Source organism: Cricetulus griseus, chromosome 6 (genome assembly GCF_003668045.3).
Source record: "Cricetulus griseus strain 17A/GY chromosome 6, alternate assembly CriGri-PICRH-1.0, whole genome shotgun sequence".
NCBI lineage: Eukaryota > Metazoa > Chordata > Mammalia > Rodentia > Cricetidae > Cricetulus > Cricetulus griseus.
In genome coordinates this window covers 29,822,369-29,840,461 of record NC_048599.1, presented here as the reverse complement: position 1 = coordinate 29,840,461, position 18,093 = coordinate 29,822,369, and the positions used below count along the sequence as shown (strand labels likewise).

General features: G+C 41.1%; 1 protein-coding gene across 1 annotated transcript; it reads left to right on the top strand.

The window, feature by feature from the left end:
• Window positions 1–9,983: 9,983 nt before the first annotated feature.
• On the top strand, window positions 9,984–14,515 carry LOC100770333 (cystatin 10). The gene is made up of 3 exons (XM_027420874.1): window positions 9,984–10,232; window positions 13,997–14,110; window positions 14,432–14,515. The coding sequence occupies exons 1-3, from the start codon at window positions 9,984–9,986 to the stop codon at window positions 14,513–14,515; spliced, it is 447 nt and encodes a 148-aa protein (XP_027276675.1).
• Window positions 14,516–18,093: the final 3,578 nt, after the last annotated feature.

Below are 18,093 nucleotides of genomic sequence, written 5' to 3'. Positions count from 1 at the left end.
GCAAGCTTGGAAAACAAATAGAATTTGTTATATATATATAATATAATATATATATAATATATATAATATTATATATATAATATATATATATATATATATATTAGAGTCTAATAACCACCACCTCCTTTCCTCCAACTCTCCTGATGCTGCTGCCCATGTAGACTGTCAGGGGATGGTTCTCTTATAGCTGAAGAAAAATTCAAGCTGAGTCAACCTGGCTCTTTGTCCTCACTATCACTTCCAGACAGTTCTTTCTCTTTCTCCTTAAAGCCCAGCCTGTAGCCTCTTGGCAATGAGAGCTCTGCTTGCCACTCTTCTTTTAGCCAGTTTCCACAGATGACTTAGAGCAATTATCTTTATTCTTTGGCGATATCAAGTACCTTAGCACCCCAAGAGTTAGTTAATGATCCAGACAATGACTTTTCCAAGGTCAAAAAATAAAAAACAAATAATGGGCTGGAGAGATGGCTCAGAGGTTAAGAGCACCGACTGCTCTTCCAGAGGTCCTGAGTTCAATTCCCAGCAACCACATGGTGACTCACAGCCATCCGTTATGAGATCTGGTGCCCTCTTCTGGTGTGCAGATATACATGGAAGCAGAATGTTGTAGTATACATAATAAATAAATAAAATCTTAAAAATAAATAAATAAGATTAAAATTGGAAAATTCTCATCATGCCTCACATCAAAACATTTCTATAATTGTGCATACCTAGGATATTAGATTGGCTGATTAGAAATATAAACAGCACACATCAGTGTAAACCAAACTTACACTCATGGAAATTCCCAGTATAGAGCAATTCAAAAATCCTCCTATAGCTTCTCCAAGGAGATACTGATTTAAAGTAGCATGAGCATTGTCTAGTGAGATTCCTAAGGGCTCACTTGTCCCCAAGGATGTTGGAAGTGAAGGCTTGATCCCTAAGTGGCAAATGGGTACCACATGAACTGAGCAGGATTACCCCAGATGAATGAGGTCTCAGGAGCCAATTCTGGTCCTGAAAGCATTGTCTTGTACTGTTCAAAATGTAATCTCAAATCCAATATATTTCTCATTTTAAATTTAGATTCTGACAAGTTTTTAGTTAAGTCTCTCAGGGAAGATTTGGCTTGTTTCCCATTGGCACTTGGTGGGTTTTTTAGTCAAGGCAAGCCTCTCCAAGAGCTTCATCTTAACTTGTTCCCTGACTTACCCTACTTCAGTCAGGCAGTTAGATTCTCCATTCAACCAAACTGTTCTTTTAAACATTTCCATTTATAGAGGCACCATTGCATGGTGCAAGGACTAATTCCCATTTTCACCTTACTTGAGGATCCTGCCAAATTTGTGCTGTAATGGAGCCAATTGCCAATTACTCTACACAAATGCTCCCTGGGATGAGGAAGTCAATGGCAGAGAGGTTTCCAAGGAAACTAGAAATCTCTTGTTCCTTACTAAATGTGTATTTATTTCATTTAACAAGTTAATTAAGCAACTAACAGATAAAGTAATTAAACTTAATTAGGCAGCCAGTCTTCCTGTAAGCTCACTAGGCAGGGAAGATGGTGCTGTCTTGTCCTGGATCTGGTCAGTTGGTCAGATTTTGAAGGCCTCTTGCTGAATGAGTACCACAATCAATCTTCTTATTGGTCTCTGCCAGATAGTGCCTGGTAGCAGTGTGCAGCCATCTCTGCCCTCCAAGGAGAAGTTCAGGCTAAGGTTTATCATATTTTGGTGACAGGCTGAGTTTTGCTGTGCTTGTTTTTCTCAACCTCTCTCTCTTAAAAGTTGCATTTGCTGTAATGGATAGACCTGCAACCACATCCCATTACCCTTCAAATCAATCAGGAAAGGGTATGCAATCTGTCGCTGTAGACAAATACATAACAAGACAGATACACTAGCGCAGCATCATGCAGAATGATTTTACTGCTCTGAAAAGTCCTCTGTCTCCACATACTCAGCCTCCCCTACTGCAGTCCCTAGTCTTTCACCGTCACCCATGACTTGCTTATTCCAGAGTGTCTTTGAATTGAAGGCCAGTAGTATGTAGACTTTTCATATTGGTTTCTTTATTATGAAATGTGTAATTGGCCTTCTTCTGTCTTTCGTGGCTAAAAGCTTCATTTCTTTCCTTGTTCCCATAGTCAAGGTCAGCCTAGTTTATCTGTCCACCTACTGAAGGGCATACTAGTTACTTTCAAGTTTGACAGTTATAAACAAAGCCAATGAAATATTTTCTTACAGGTTTTCCTTTGTCAAAACAAAGATGTGTGGTTACTGGATTACATTACAAACATATATTTAGTTTTGTATTTAAGAAATAACTCAACTGCTTTCCAGAGGTGCCATATTGTTTTGTAATCTCATCATAAATAAAAGAGTATGCCAGAAGCTCTACATGATCAGCAGCATTTGGTCCTACTTGCATCCTGGATTTTGGTCATTCTAACAGGAATGTGATGACATTTCTTTGTCTCATTTTACAATTCCCTGAAGACATATGATGTGAGACACATTTTAATTTACTTATTTGCCGCCTGTTTACCTTTTGACAAGATGTCTTTTATAGATTGTTCACTCACATTTTAAATCCCTTGATCCTTTTGTTAATTATGAGTTTTAAATGTTCTTTGTTTAAAAAATGGGATGACTAAGATATAACTGAAGATAGGATAATGAGATTATGGTGCATATATTCAATGGGATTTTATTCAGATGTAAAGAAAAACAAATTTAGGAAATTTTCTGGTAAATGAATGAAACATAGGAAAACTCATACTGATTAGTTGCCCATGTCCCCAAATGCAAACATCACATGATCGCTCTCATATACTTAGTGTCAAATATTAAGGTATGTATGATTAACAAGGAGAGCTCATAGAAGCCAGAAAACTAGAAAGAGGTCACTGAGGGCATGAAGAAATACATTAAATATATGAGGGGATAGGAAGACACAGGCAATACAAAGGGGTAAATGGAATAATGAGGGAACTTAAATAATGAGAGGTGGGGGGTGGCAAAGAAAGAAATGCTGAAGAGCTCAAACATACTAAGGATACTTGAAAAAGCCATGTCGGCACCTAATAAAATAGAAGCTTCCATACACATATGATATTCAATGGAGTTACCCTATACAGGAAGATAATTCTTCATGATGTCATCCATGGGTTATGAAACAAGTGCAGTGGAAGCTGTATGAGATGGCCCTTTAAGTTTCTGGTCAAGCTGTGATCCTTGGAGGTCACAATGTCATATAATGTAAGGTGGTGTTGCCTTCTGGATTATGTTACTGCACTTTAGATGCAGACTGGTGTTTTCCTTTTCAGTTACACACACACACACACACACACACACACACACACACACACACACACACACACTCTCAGGGCACTTTGCCGAAGAGAGACTTTTACAATTCTAAGAGTCAGGAGAATACTGTTGTGAAAGAGTATCTTCCCAACATGATGGGACTATTACATTTTATGAGCTAAGAGAGCTTATGGTTGCTTGCATAAAAGGCTTGCAAGAAATCAAGCCAGTCAGAATTCCAACATAGATATGTAACAGGCCAGGAAGCTCCACTCCTAGTTTGAAGACCTTTGGCAATTGAAAGCTGTTGGTGGAAGAAGAATCAGTTTTCTTCAGAGATATGGACCTTAGTAGGTGTGTCCATGTTCCAGTGAATGGTCCCAACTCCAGGCACATAAGGCAGCTTGAATTAGATACAGTGGTTTATAAAACGATGACATGAAATTTGGAGAGGACTGTGGTGGGGGCATCTAGGAAGAGTTGGAGGGAACTACAAATGAATGCCATCAAATACATTGTACACTTTTATGGAATTCCCAAAGTATGAATACTTTAAATTTCTTTAAAAAAAAAGTGGGTCTCTGTGTTAATTTTCATCTACTGAAATAAGAAGCTTCTCTGTGAGGGCCAAAACATGCACTGATCTATGGGTATAACAACATGGGATTAGGAGTCGTTTTATTGCTATGTTCCTTCAGCAGAATGATAGTAGTAGTTTGTAGTGAGATATCCACCCTGCCTGCAGATGTAGCACTGACCACACCAATTTGGGAGTGGTCACAGGTGAGGACTTGATGGGGAGTGAGTTTAGGTCTGTCGTCCAGGCAGGTTGCTCTCTCCTGCATCTGGTCAGGTCACAGAGAGCCACCTGTGCGGATCCTTAGAGCCATCTGCTTCTTGTGTAAGTGACTTCTTTCCGAAATAAATTATACTTAACCTATATTTAAACCTAGTCCCGTGAATCATTATGCATGCCTCCGCAGTAGGTTTTCCTATAAGGCCTACAACTAATCTAAGGTTATTGGCCACTTTAGCTGTGTCACATATGGGTTCCATTTCATAAAGTGGGTCTTAAATCCAATCAAAAAGTGGTTGGTTACTCCCATAACATTTGTGCCACCATTGTAACAGTATATCTTACAGACAGGTTCCATTGCGGATCATAGGGTTTGTAACTGAGTAACACTGATGATTGCCTTCTTTCCTCTGATAGCAGGAAGAGTGGGATAATCTGGAAAGGGTTCATGAAGCAGGAAATTATGACCAAAATATGTTGTATGAAAAGAAATTTTAATAAAAATTTAAAAGATTTTTTGCTTATTTTAGACAATATTTCTTTATCCGGTTTAGTTTGCAAATAAAGGCTATGTGTTGATATCATACCCATAATAATTTTGCAGACAGGTCTAAGAGCTGGTTGCTTATTCTTTTATAATTATCGGTAATTATAGGCAATGGATAGCAGTATTAACAAAAAGTGAATATAACAATACATCAAACTACAATAACTTATATTTTCCTGGTCCATATGAAGTGATATTTACAGGGAAGTGGAGTCTGTTTTTTTGTGCAATAGCCTAGAAACAATGTACATCCCTTAATTTAAAAGCATTTTATTGATAAAGAGAATGCAACCAATCATCTGAACCTCCTGGGTAGTAACTTTTTAGCTGTGGAGATTTTGCCAGGATGTCACTACTTCTGACTGATCATAGTGGTGGCAGCTCAAGCATGGGAGCCACTATGGCATTTTGTTAAAATAACACAGTCATGAAGATTGTCCAATTGATTGAATTTGTGTTTCAAAGAATATGTGTAGTGAGAAATGATGCTTGATAACATTTTATAAGCTGCTATCTTACTAGGGGTACAATGAATTCACAGTACCTTCTATAGTCATGAAACCAAATTTAAGGAAAAACATAAACTGGGGAAAATGTATTTCTCTTCAGTTAAAAACCAAGTGTAAGTGGGTACTGTATTATGAAGTCACTTATCAAACTACTGCCACGAGAATAATTACCAATGTTTTCTAGAAATAAGTTCATAACAAAATTAAAAATAATTATTTTTATCTTTAAATATATATTTTAAAATTTGTATTTTGTATGTATGAGTGATTTATCTGCATGCATGTCTTTGTACCATGTGGGTGCCTGGTGCATTAAAAGGCTAAAAGAGGGTGTCCAATCACCCAGAATCAGAGCTACAGAAAATTCTGAGCTTCCACATGGGTGACAGGAACTGGGGTTCTCTGAAAAACCTCTGAGTCATCTCTTCAACCCTGAATTAAATATTTTACAATTTAGCATTGCTAAGGAAATGCTCCTATTGCTTTAGATAAAGTTGTTAAGTAGATAGCTATAACCCACTCCTGACTTCAAGCTTGGAGATACCTCTTTTATAGTTAATTCTCAATAAAATAAAAGATCCCTTCCATCTCTTGAACCAAATCTTGTATTATGATGGTATCTTTGGTTTTAAAAAAAATTAGTTGAGTGTAAGTGCATCTAGGAAGATGGATATGCTATACAATAGCAATAACAATAAAGCCTGAGTAGTGACCCTGAGCTTTTAACAAAGATGAAGAGTAAAATGTACTAAGCGCCATCTTAAAAGTATTTGGGGAGTAATATTGAAATAGATATAAAAGTTAAAGAAAGTACTAATACTAAAGCAAAAATTACTGTATTCCTCATGCATCTATGCATTGCTTATAAACACTATTTGCCTTGACATTTTATAGAATTTGATTCTAATTGTATATGCTTGATTTTCCCCAAGGAACCTCTATATGATTGCATTTTGGCCACTGTACAATTTCACAACAGAAATACATGTCCATGATGAATGGGGGCATGAAATCATGTCCCTTATGTAATGCCACTCCACAAATGAAGCCAACATAGAACTGGACATGGTCACTACCTGGTCTCCAAAGAGAAAGCACCATGACCTGAATGTCCTATTGATAAAATAAATGTATTTTTCTGGTCTTGAAACAGTTCCATGCCCTCCATATGCTGCCAATATTAAGACACATAACAATCAATTCAGACTTCACTGATACTTCCAAGTCTCTTGCTGTTTCTGCTGCCTCTGCAGTGATTTCTTCCACTGAGGACTTGGACCTCTCCAAGGCATCTATGAAGGCTGGAATAATCTTGTAAACTCTTGATAATGTTGCTATTTTGATCACTTCCCATGAGCCTCGGGTATCCACAACAGAGAGTCAATATTGATCATGGCTACAGCCTTACGAATGGATTAATTAAATAACAAGGCTTAGAAGTCCAAAAGACTCTCTGATTTGTGGGCTATAGAACAGATATTGTCAATGGCTTAGAAATTGCACTATCATAGTCTACCTCTGTTAGATCTCTTGGATGACAAAGTGCACTGCCCATGACCAGTGATATTTTGAAAGGAATGTTTTGAAACAGTAGGTGTCAAATGTGGGCTTTAAATATTCAGTGAACCATGTTGTAAATAGGTGTTCTGCCATCCAGGATTTGATGATGCTTTAGTGTAACTCTTAAGGGCTCTAGGATTTTCAAAACAACAAAGGAATAGTGGCTTCCACTTAAAGTCACTAACTGCATTTACTCCTAATAAAAGAATCAATCTGCTCTTTGAAGCTTTGAAATTAGGCATTGGCTTTCCATATAAGTTGTACAAGTCCTAGGCAGCTTCCTCTAATATAAGGCTATCTCACTCACATTGAGAAGCTGTTGCTCACTATAGCAACCTCCCTAGGCTGCCTCAGCTCTATATTCTTTATCATGTGTTACAGCTTATACTTCAGCACCTCCTGGTTCCTCTGCATCTTTATGTACAAAGCTGTTAGAATCTTCCTATTTCGTTCCTGCTGGCCTGTTCTCACTTAATATAAAGTCCAAGAGTAGACAGGGTTGAACAGATGCTAGCTTACCACCATGCTCCACTCCCAAGACTATCCTTGGTGCCATTTAATAAACTAAGCAACACCTGATCTTTCTGGAAAAGTGGGATGTCTTCACTTTGAAGTCATTTGTCACAGCATCATTATTCTTTACAAAGGAAAAGATCAAGAGAACAAGTAAAACCAACTCTCTGTTCAGAATATCCTCTGCCAATACTATTCTTAGGGTCTTTCTTGAGAGTAGGCCTTCACTGACCTAAGCTGGGGCTCCATCAATCCACAAAGTAACAAGCTTAAAATGTTTATACACATGGAGAAAACAAATGTAGTGAGCAGATGAAGGCCTAAGTGATTGAAGCCCTGAGTTGCTGTGTACTTTGACATGAACAGAGCTATGCTGAGGACTTTCCAGACGTTGGGCCCATGGGATAATCCAGAAAGCATTACTCATATGGGCCCAGCTAAAGAAAATTGCAAAGCTTTCCTTGGGAGTCCAATTATGAGTATTTATTAGCTATTGATATGTGTGCAAAGATGGGCAACTACAGCTTCCTCCTCTGTGATGTTTACAGCCTGAGACTGTTCTCCTATAGAAACCTCCTACCCAGCCTAGGTGACCTCAAAATCTTTGCTGTACCTAATAAACACAGCGAAGTATCGGGTTGCAAGTTAGCAGTTAGAGAACTCCACCTGGTCCCAGCTTCATTCTACATGTGCCTGTGTGTTTGTCCTTTCTTCATTCCCTGTTGCTCAGAGCCAGGATTCCAGGAACAAGACCTACAGGTCATGGCAAAAGAGAACTGACAATTGGGATAAAAAAAAAAAGCACTGAGGTACTGGATACCTAAAAATGCTGCTGCAAATATTTGCTAGAAGTCCAGGGGCAGGAGTAACATAAAATCTTCAGGCACAGGCAGGATCATGTGTGTGACCAGGGATAGCACAGGTACCAGAAAGCTTTCTGAGCATATTGTGTAGGTTTGTTGAAGAGTGGATATATACACTTACTAAGACTCTTCTGCACACATAAAATAGAGCATTCAGCCTATGTTAAGTAGATCTCCCTCCTGGTGAGTTCAGGAAAACCAAGTAAGTGTTCCAAACAGAGGGAAGAATGCCAGAGTCACAGTGAGGTTCCCTTAGTGGAGCAGCAAGAGCAGATGACACTCTTACATTCATTTTCATACACCGTCCTTCTCATCAGCTTGATCCTTCACCCCACATTCATTGTCCTCACACCTGGCAAGGTGAGAGACCCTACAATACCCCTTTCCTGCTCAGACATCCTCCAGTGCTCCGTGTTTCTAGAAGAGTCAAGACAAGACATGTTATGTCTCAGGGGCATACTCTCTGCCTAGAGTTCTGGTTCAGTGGCCTAGACGGGACCTCTTGTCCCTTTAAGATCTTAAAAGTCACCCCAATACACAAGTATCCAGCGGCAGTCATCTTCCTCTTGCTGTCCTTCTCTCTCATTTCCAGCAGGCAGGGCATCTATAAGTCCCTGAACTTAATTCATTTTCCCCAGAACACATCCTACTAATTGACTGCATTATATTATGGTTTTTAGTACACATAGCCATGAGTTGCTAGAAATAGTGCCAGTCTGAAGAACTATGTGCCCTGGCAGTACAAACACAGAATCCAAATAGTTAATACATATGTGCACCAAGGAACACAAGCTATCTGTTAAGAATTATTCCTAGCCCTCTCCGCATCGAGGGATACTCTCTCAGCCTAGATACACTGGGGAGGGGCTAGGCCCTGGTCCAAATGATATGACAGACTTTGAAGATCCCCCATGGAAGTCCTCACCCTCCCTGGGGAGCAGAAAGGGTTTGGGATAGGGGTTTGGTGGGGGGGCAGGGGAGGAGGGGATGAGGAGGGAACTGAGATTGACATGTAAAAGAAGCTTGTTTCTAATTTAAATAAAAAAGAAAAAACTTTAAAAAAGAATTATTCCTACATAGTGAAATAACATTTGATATGCTAAGTTATAAAAATATGTTGAAAAATTTTCACCTACTTCTTCATACATTTTTAATATGTCTGCTAGAAAATTCAAAACTATGCATAGGTTCATGTCATTTCTGTATTGAGCTGCCAGCTGTAATATTATATACAAGGATCAGTCACCAGAATCTGTTTCTAAGTTCTAGAGCATCAGGTACATGGAGAAGCTCTAGGAATTCATTTATTGAGTACCCTGACTGACATCTGTGAGTTGTGTAAAGGGAATAATTTTCCCTTTTTTCAAATAAAGGTGAATTCAGTGTATTTGGCAAAGAAGTTCCCCAGGAAAGGGCACTGTCTGTTTCTGGAACCTCTGAAATAACATCCTTGAACTAGGGATATCCAGGTCTTGGTATTATAGCTACCCCTGACCTGCAAAAACCTCAGGGAGCCAAGGTGCTTTTCTTTTCTCTCTCTTTAGTAGAAGTTGAGCTCAAAACCACAGGCAGGCTGTTCAAAGTCATAAGGGCAAGGACTCATTTGTGGAGATAAAAGTAACATGGATATAGGAGGGGACTTAGGGAGAAGAACTAAGTGGCAATGGAAAAGAGAAGAAGACAAGAGAGTGTGTCAAGACTGGGGAAAGGAGAGCCTGCAGGTGAAAGGAGAGGGGTGGGTAAGTCTGGGGAAAGGAGGGCCTAGGGGTGGGGACAGGCAGGGTGGAGTAAGGAGGACCTGAGCAGCTTGACTCTGCAAGATAAAAAGACAAGGAAGCAGACCAGGAGCACTCTGGACTATTTCTCCTCTGCTCCGCTGCAGCTCAACTACAATCAACCATGGCCAGCCTGCGGAGCCCCTCACTGCCCCTGTTGGCTTCTCTAGCCCTGACATTCATCCTAGCTGTGGGCCCTGTAACCAGTACTAATGCTGAAGATGAGCAGGTGGCGGTGGGTAGAGTGGAGCCAGCTGACCCGAATGATAAGGAGGTGCAGAAAGCAGTGAAATTTGCTGTCAAAACCTACAATGACATGAACAATGACCTGTACATTAGCAGGCCAATACGGGTGATGAGCGCCAGTCAGCAGGTGGGTGCCTGGCCCAGGGATAGTGGGATAAGTTTGTCCTTTAGAGTATTTGCTGATGTCCCCGTCATTCCCGTACTTCCCTACATTGCTTCCACCTCTGTGTCGTTCCAAAGGACAATAATCTTCATTGCAGGTGTTACGGATTGAACCATAATATGAATACATCCCTGTTTGGTGTTCAAACCATGTTCTCAGCAAATATCTGGTGCCCCACAAGCCTCCATGGGTGCATTTAGGATTGTCTCCTTTAGATTAGCTAGAAATCCAGCTGGAGATTTATGGGTAATTATCTAGTACCTCCATTCTGTTCCCCAGTTCTAGCTGGCCAGAAGTACAAAGGCTGTCAGAGCTGGGATCAGAATCTGCCATAATTAACTATCTACCACCAACTCTTTGTTGTCAGTGTGAAACACTATTGAAATGACTACAAGGAAAGACAAATGGACCCGGCAGACAGCTCTCACTGACTGATCTTTAAAGTATCTTCCCTTTAACATTTTAAAAGAAAGTCTAAGATTTTGAATTATTTGTGTGTATGTGTGTATGTCATGTGTGTGTCCGAAAGAGAAAAGAAAGGAGAGAGGGAGAGAGGGTGAGGGGAGAGAGAGGGGAAGGAGGAGAGACAGACAGACAGAGAGAAAGAGAGAGAGAGAGAGAGAGAGAGAGAGAGAGAGAGAGAATACCCGTGAGTGTCAGAGTGTCAGAGAGAGAGAGAGAGAGAGAGAGAGAGAGAGAGAGAGAGAGAATACCCGTGAGTGTCAGAGTGTCAGAAGACAGCAGGAATTACAAGGGGTTGTGAGCTTCCTTGTTGGTGCTGAGAATCAAACCTAAGTCCTCCAGAAGGGCAGTATGTACCCCTGAACTCTCTCTCCAGACTTGATCTCTTTTTTCTTAATTCTTGCACAATTTTTGTTGTTTGTTGTTGTTGTTGTTGTTGTTGTTGTTGTTGTTGTTGTTTTCGAGGCAGGGTTTCTCTGTGGCTTTGGAGGCTGTCCTGGAACTAGCTCATGTAGACCAGGCTGGTCTCGAACTCACAGAGATCCACCTGCCTCTGCCTTCCGAGTGCTGAGAAGGGAAGGCCAGGAGGTGTGGCCTGAGCAGGTATCCAGGGGCCTTGCAAGCAAGCCTGGTGGTTAAGGCTCTGTGGTGAGGGCAGGACTGAGGTAAGGAGGAGGATGAGTGCCTGAGGGGAGGAGCATGGTGAGGGCCTGAGGAGAGAGCATGAGGTCAAGGGGAGAGCGAGGCCTGAGAGGAGGGCATGGGGTTCAGGGTAGGGGTCAGGGATGGAGGGGCGGAGGGTGGAGAGGCAGCCGGGGGCGCTGGGAGGTCAGGGCTGTCACAAGCTCCCCAAAGACATCTTGCTGCAGGAAGCCCAGCCAGAGCTCCTGTCGTGCATCCAGGAACAGCCAGAACAGGCAGGACCAGGTCACCTCCACAGGCGGGCCTCAGGGCTCAGAGCTGAGAGAAGGCTGAGTTGCCAGTCCAGTGCATCTCGGCATCCCCAATCACCAAGCCCGCCTACTGCCCCTGGCCCCGCAGGCCCCGCACACACACACACACCACACACACACACACACACACACACACACACACACACACACACACACACACACACACACACACACACCACACACACACACACACACACACACACACACACACACACACACACACACACACACACACACACACACACACACACTCGAATGCTTGGGCCATTCTTCACAGTCTCTCAAGGATGTGTGTGCTCAAGTGTGTGACTATGTGCATTTACTTTTTAAATGCATTGAAAGTAAATACTTCCTTCAATGAACAGTTTTTGCAAGTTAGGACATCCTGTACAACTGCAAGATTCCTTTTACAAAATCGGGAGTCAGCAGACACATTCGGTTACCTTACTTTCAGACTCATTCAGTTTGCTAATGCGAAATGACTGACACCCCCACCTTGGGCTCATATCCTTACCCAATTACCTAAATATCCTTCCCTCTAACAGCTTCTACTTAACTTCCCTGACCTTGAAATTATGGAAGGATCCATTCAACTGTGGCAGTCATGTTCTGCTCAATGTGATCTCACTCAGCTATACACTCTGCATACAATGATATGGGCCAGGAGAACTCTAGCCATTTTAACTTTGTATGAATGCTTGATGATGCTCCATGGTATAATACCATGGGGACACATTTCTCAGAAAGACTCCCTATCTGTAAGGAACACATAAATCCATCAACTGGTGTTGAGTCTGATTTCTCTGTTTCCTTTAGGTTAATATCAGTCATCAGGTAGGTACCCTCCTAAATCCACTAAGCAAGTACCTTCAAACTGTCAAAAGAATCCTTGCTTCTATTTACATGGTGGCCCTGAGTACTCTGGGGAAGAACATTGAGACTGGTGCCATTATTTTAAGATGGGAATATCAAGACCAATACCCCAGACATTGTTTTCCCTCTACATAGAAAGGACCTTCCTGGATTCTGCCTCTGCAGCATGGAATCATCCCTTATCAAATAGAATAGTTACCAAGATAAGAAGGGGTCAGAGCCACCATTAAATTATACTTCCAATGTCATCTTAAATGGAAGGCTGGGGATTATATGGGATAGATTGTGTCCAATTTCAGTCAACCCATACCAACAGAGCCACAACACGGTCCACACACATATGTGTAAATCTCTTTTCTGTCCCCTTTTTAACATTAGATGACTCAAAATCGTCTCTACTTCTCCTGCTCCAGCAATCAGCTTGTATCACCAACTTGAACATATTATGTCCTCCCAGGTGTCATGGTCCTTATTGGACCATGCCATTGTATAATGAATGCCATTGGAGGAAACTGTAGGAGTTAAAGACTATAGAGTCTGTGGATCTAGTTTACAGGAGGGAAATCCAGAAACAGAAGCAGCAAGGACCTTACTCCTAGTTCTTCAAGGCAAGAAGCAGAACCCTGTTTCCAGGTTCCTCACCTCATAATCTGCCTTCCTGACAAGTTTCATCTGGGATGCCTGGGGCAAGGAATGTGTTAAACTCATCTCTAATTACAAACTAATGGAAGATGTGAAAGTATGTTACACACTTGAAAAATATTATCAAAGACAATCACACTAAAAGATGAGGCAGGGAGGGCCACCTTCCTTTTGGCTTGCGTCATCTTCATGTGTAAACATACCACATTTCCCTATTCTGCAAAGAAAAGAGTCTTGACAACCACTGGTAAACAGAGGGAATAGGCTTCCCTTGGGATGTGTGCTATGGTGAGGGAACAGATGGAAGTCAATCACCAGCCTGCGACCTTCCTAGAGTATATCACTGCCGTTGCCTCCAGAGTCACAGTCAGCAGGGTTGACTTAGTCTTGTGTACAAACCAGAGATTTTGCTTGTGCTCAGAGCAACCCTGGAAAATGGTTATCACTCCCGGCTATCTCCCTAGAGCTCTGTCTTCACTCCTAGAGCCCACTGAAAAACCAAACAGTCATTCCTTGGCTTCCATTTTCCATATCCTGATTCTGCTCTTCCTTGGGAACACAAGGCACCCCCTTAGAGTTGCTCTAAGAAGGAAATGAGTTGCAATCCAGGCCTGTGCTACCCTGCTGAAAGGTAGCTAGTGTGTTCTTTGGGTGATAGTTCCAACAGTTCATGGATGGAGCTATGAACACAGAAACTCTGTAATGTAAACTGACTGCATGCATATGAAATTGACTGGATATATATATATATATATATATATATATATATATATATATATCCTTCTCTTTTCACTATAGGTTGTGGCTGGGAAGAACTTCTACCTGAAAATAGAGTTAGGCCGAACCACATGTTCCAAAAGCCAGTCTGATTTGAGTGACTGTCCCTTCTATGAACAGCCAGATCAGCAGATGGTATGCACATGGACTAAAACCTGCAAGATGGGGAGTGTGCAAGCCTGTAGGTTTATGAGTGCACATGTATCTGGGACTGTTTTGTGTGAAGTTGTGTCAGTGAGTGTGTGTATGTGTGTGTAAGTGTGCACGTGTTATGGGTTATGATGAGAGAAATAATGAAGTAACTCTGCAGAGTCAGTCTGAGTACCTTAATAGGAGCTATAGGGAGGCATGGGTGTCTCACTTATATCATTTCCACTCTGATCTGACACCTCAGGCTGAGTACTTTTCCTTTAGCTGTAACCTAAACTGACTGCCCCTCTGTCTCCCCTTTTGTAGAGAGTTATCTGCAATTTCCAGATCTACAGTGTGTCCTGGGAGAACAAGATGTCCGTAACAAACTTTAATTGTCCCAGAGCCTGAGGATCAAGGCCACACTACATCGTGCTGATTTCCCATAACTCTAGCTTATCCTTTAGTTCCTCTTTCATCAGATAGGGGTCCTAGTCCCAGAGGATGTCTCTTCAGAATGCTAGCACCAAGAGATCAGTAGAGAAGGATGCTGCAGAAAGACCCTGCACACCTAAATGACTAGTCCGTTGTTGATTTCTTCTACTTGCTTTGCAAATGCACCAAGGTGTAGCCTGCTATTCACCCTTTCCTCAATAAAAGACTGCCACCAGCTCCTTCTGAGTTGTTGTTATCCCAAGGCATGTGAGAACGTAGAATGAACACTGAGGAGATGGAGCTTCATACTTACACATGCATATCACAGGGCAGGAGGGTATACACACACACACACACACACACACACACACACACACACACACACACTATCAAAATTAGATACAAACAATTTTAACACATCTGTGACATGCAGTGAAATGGAAAAGGCAATTTAAAAAGCCTCCCAAATAATCAAGCAAACAAACCCAGGTCTGGATGGATTTTACTACTAAATTCAACCATATCTTTAATGAAGAACTAACATGATTATTCCTCAAGGAATTTGATGAACTAAAAAGAAATAGAATTCTACCAATTTGCTTTATGAAACCAGTATTTACTGATAACTAAACTAGACAAAGATTCACTAACAACAAAAGTAGAGTATAGGCTAATGTTTCTGATGAACACCGAAGCAAAAATTCTCATAAAACACTTGTAATATGAATTTTAAAAACATATTAAAAATCATTCATGATCTGCCACCCATTCCAGGCCTCTTCTGTGCTCCATTAACCCTCTTTACCCAGCCATATTTTCTGCCTCCTTCTTTGGGGTTAGGCTTTAGAGTCTTCCTGACCTCCCCATCCACACTTTACCCCATACAACCATAACTAACCTGGTACCACTCAGTATACCAGCCTAGACAAACCTCTCCTGACTGTGTCACAAATGATCTCTCGGTTTCTGCTAGGATCCTACCTACCTACCATTCAGCCCACAGAACTCTTCCATGCTATATCCAACCTTTTCACACAGCCAGATTTTCCCCAATAATCCAACTTGGGCCAGGAAGCACATCCTGTACACCAGGCAAGGTCCTTCTGTCTACCCGACCTCATTGCACTCAAAGCACTTTTGACATCCATGGGTAGTGTTAGTTTGAAAGGAATGTTTCTGAATAATGAAAGAGCATTGGCCTCACCTTCAAACCCAGAGTTAAGATACTCATTTATCCTATCCTTTTGGGAATATACACTTAGATGTTGAAGGACTGATAGTCACAGATAAAGGGGACACAAGTAACAGTACATTCCAAGGATACAGGTTGTGGAGGTGTTGGGTCATGGTAGAAAATACTTCAAGAATAAACAGGAACAGTAAAATGAATACCAAGGATCTTATAACATCTTAATAAGTTCTCAGTGTATCACCAAAGATAAACACTCAGTAACACTTGTTATTTGCAGTGATGGTCTCAAATTGTTACAAAGCATTGATTTTACTAAGAAATATTTGGGCAGATAAGGATGCTATGCATTTTAGATTTTTTAAATTTAATACAGTAAATATGTTTTCCAATAATAAGGATGAGCCCCAGGACATTGTAAAAGTTAGGTAAGTGCTTCTTTCCTGTGAAGCTCAAATCCAGCTCTTGTCTTTATGAAGCATGATCTCTGCTTTTGTAGCCCACTGCTTTGAACTGTTGATCTTCCTGGCTCTACTTCCTGAATACTGGGATTACAAGTGTGAAGCCCCACACCTGGCTGTTACATACTGATTTGATGTTGAAATTACATTTGCCCATCTAGGGAATTTACTCACATGCAAGTATTGAACATAAATTTTAGTGTTTCAGCTTTATAACAAGGCATAAGGTGGGCTGACGGTGCCTGGTCACTATTCCTCTCACTATAACTGTGTGGACTCCATTGATTTGGCTTGGAAGAACCATATCATCTCTGTATTGGGATTGCCACACTCTGGCAGTGGAAATGATACAGCAGAATCTCAGTTCTCAAGCATATACAATGCATGATCAAGTGTGCCCAAGTCTCTCCTGGCACATCTCTAACAGCCCGTATGCCTCTGCTCTGTTTTGCTCTAACAGCCTACCTGCACCTCCCACAAGGTTTGCCATCAGCATTTTGAAGCCCAGGGGCTCAGAGCACACATCACCATGAGTGGCCGCCCCTTCCTAATGGTACAGATGTCCGAAGGCACTTTCCTGAAAGAGATTGCCTGAGGCCTAAAGATGCCAAGCTCCTTAACCATCAGGCTATTCCTGCAATTCTTCCCAATTCCACCTGACAGTGTACTTCTGCTCATCCATCCTGTTTTCTCACCATCTCTTCTTAGATTCTTACAGGACTTTTCTAAAGTCAGTTGCTTGTGTGCAGAGGCAGTATGCACTCAAGCTGCTCCCAAGGAACCTGACCTCAAACTAGAGGGAAACACGGGATTAACAGCCAGAGAGAAATCCACATTTGTAATCAAAAGTCACCAATTTACCTTCTGCTAATGCAAATGCAAACTTCCCAGGATAAGTCTTAAGTCCAGTCTGTGATTCTTTTCTAGAAAGCAAACAAAAGATTGGAGAAGGCCTATGATGGAGAGGACCTGGGCATTTAGCCTTATGGGCCCCTGTTTCTTGAGTTCAGGTGAACAGAGGCAGGTTCACATATAGGCAGAGAACAACCATGCAGATCCTGACCTGGACTCTGCACTTCTGATCTGCAACTTGAAAGTTCTAGTATTTATGACTTTTGAGATCATTAGTCCTGAAGATAAAAGTTATAAATATACTCATGTACTAAAATACATGTTTATATGTCATGTGAACTTGCACAACTCTATTAATTGATGCTTTCTCTCTTTGGATTTTCAAGACAGGGTTTCCTCTATGTAACAGCCCTGGCTGTCCTGGAACTCACTTTGTAAGCCAGGTTCAGCATATTCAGGATTAGGCAAAGAATATTGCATGAGGACATTTTAAACATTTAACATTTGATTTGCCAATGTTACAAAGTCTTTTAGCAGTGATAACATTTTTGGTGGTAGAAAGCAGGAGCAAATGATCTTTAAAATTGTGAAAGTTATCTTTTTAATATTCTGTAATATGTAAATTTGAGAGTAAATTTTACATTGATATTTGGTAGTTTCAAAGGTTTGCATAAAAACCAGACTGTCATGATAGAGAATGTTATTTGTGAGACAGTATTGATTATGAATATTAATCTTGATAATTTTTATACCAACCTGCCAACTATACAACTATCTTAATTATTTGGTAGATGCAACCTTCCACTTAATAAAATGATTTGCTTATTTTTATTTTTTATTTGTGTGTTTTCTCTTCATGTATTATGCGTGCTACTTGAGTGCAGTACCTGCAAAGGCCAGAAGAGGGTGGTAGATCTCCAAAAACTGGAGATACATGGAAGGTTGCAAGCTTCCATGTAGATTCTGGGAATCATAGCAGGCCTCTGAAAGAGAAGCTGGTGCTCTTAACCACTGAGCAACCTCTCTAGTCCCTTCCAAACTGCTTTTGGTGA

Coding starts and splice junctions, on each gene's coding strand:
- LOC100770333 (XM_027420874.1), top strand. CDS start 9,984: ATGGCCAGCCTGCGGAGCCCCTCACTGCCCCTGTTGGCTTCTCTAGCC. Junction 10,233..13,996: donor TGATGAGCGCCAGTCAGCAG/GTGGGTGCCTGG, acceptor TTTTCACTATAG/GTTGTGGCTGGGAAGAACTT. Junction 14,111..14,431: donor AACAGCCAGATCAGCAGATG/GTATGCACATGG, acceptor CCCCTTTTGTAG/AGAGTTATCTGCAATTTCCA.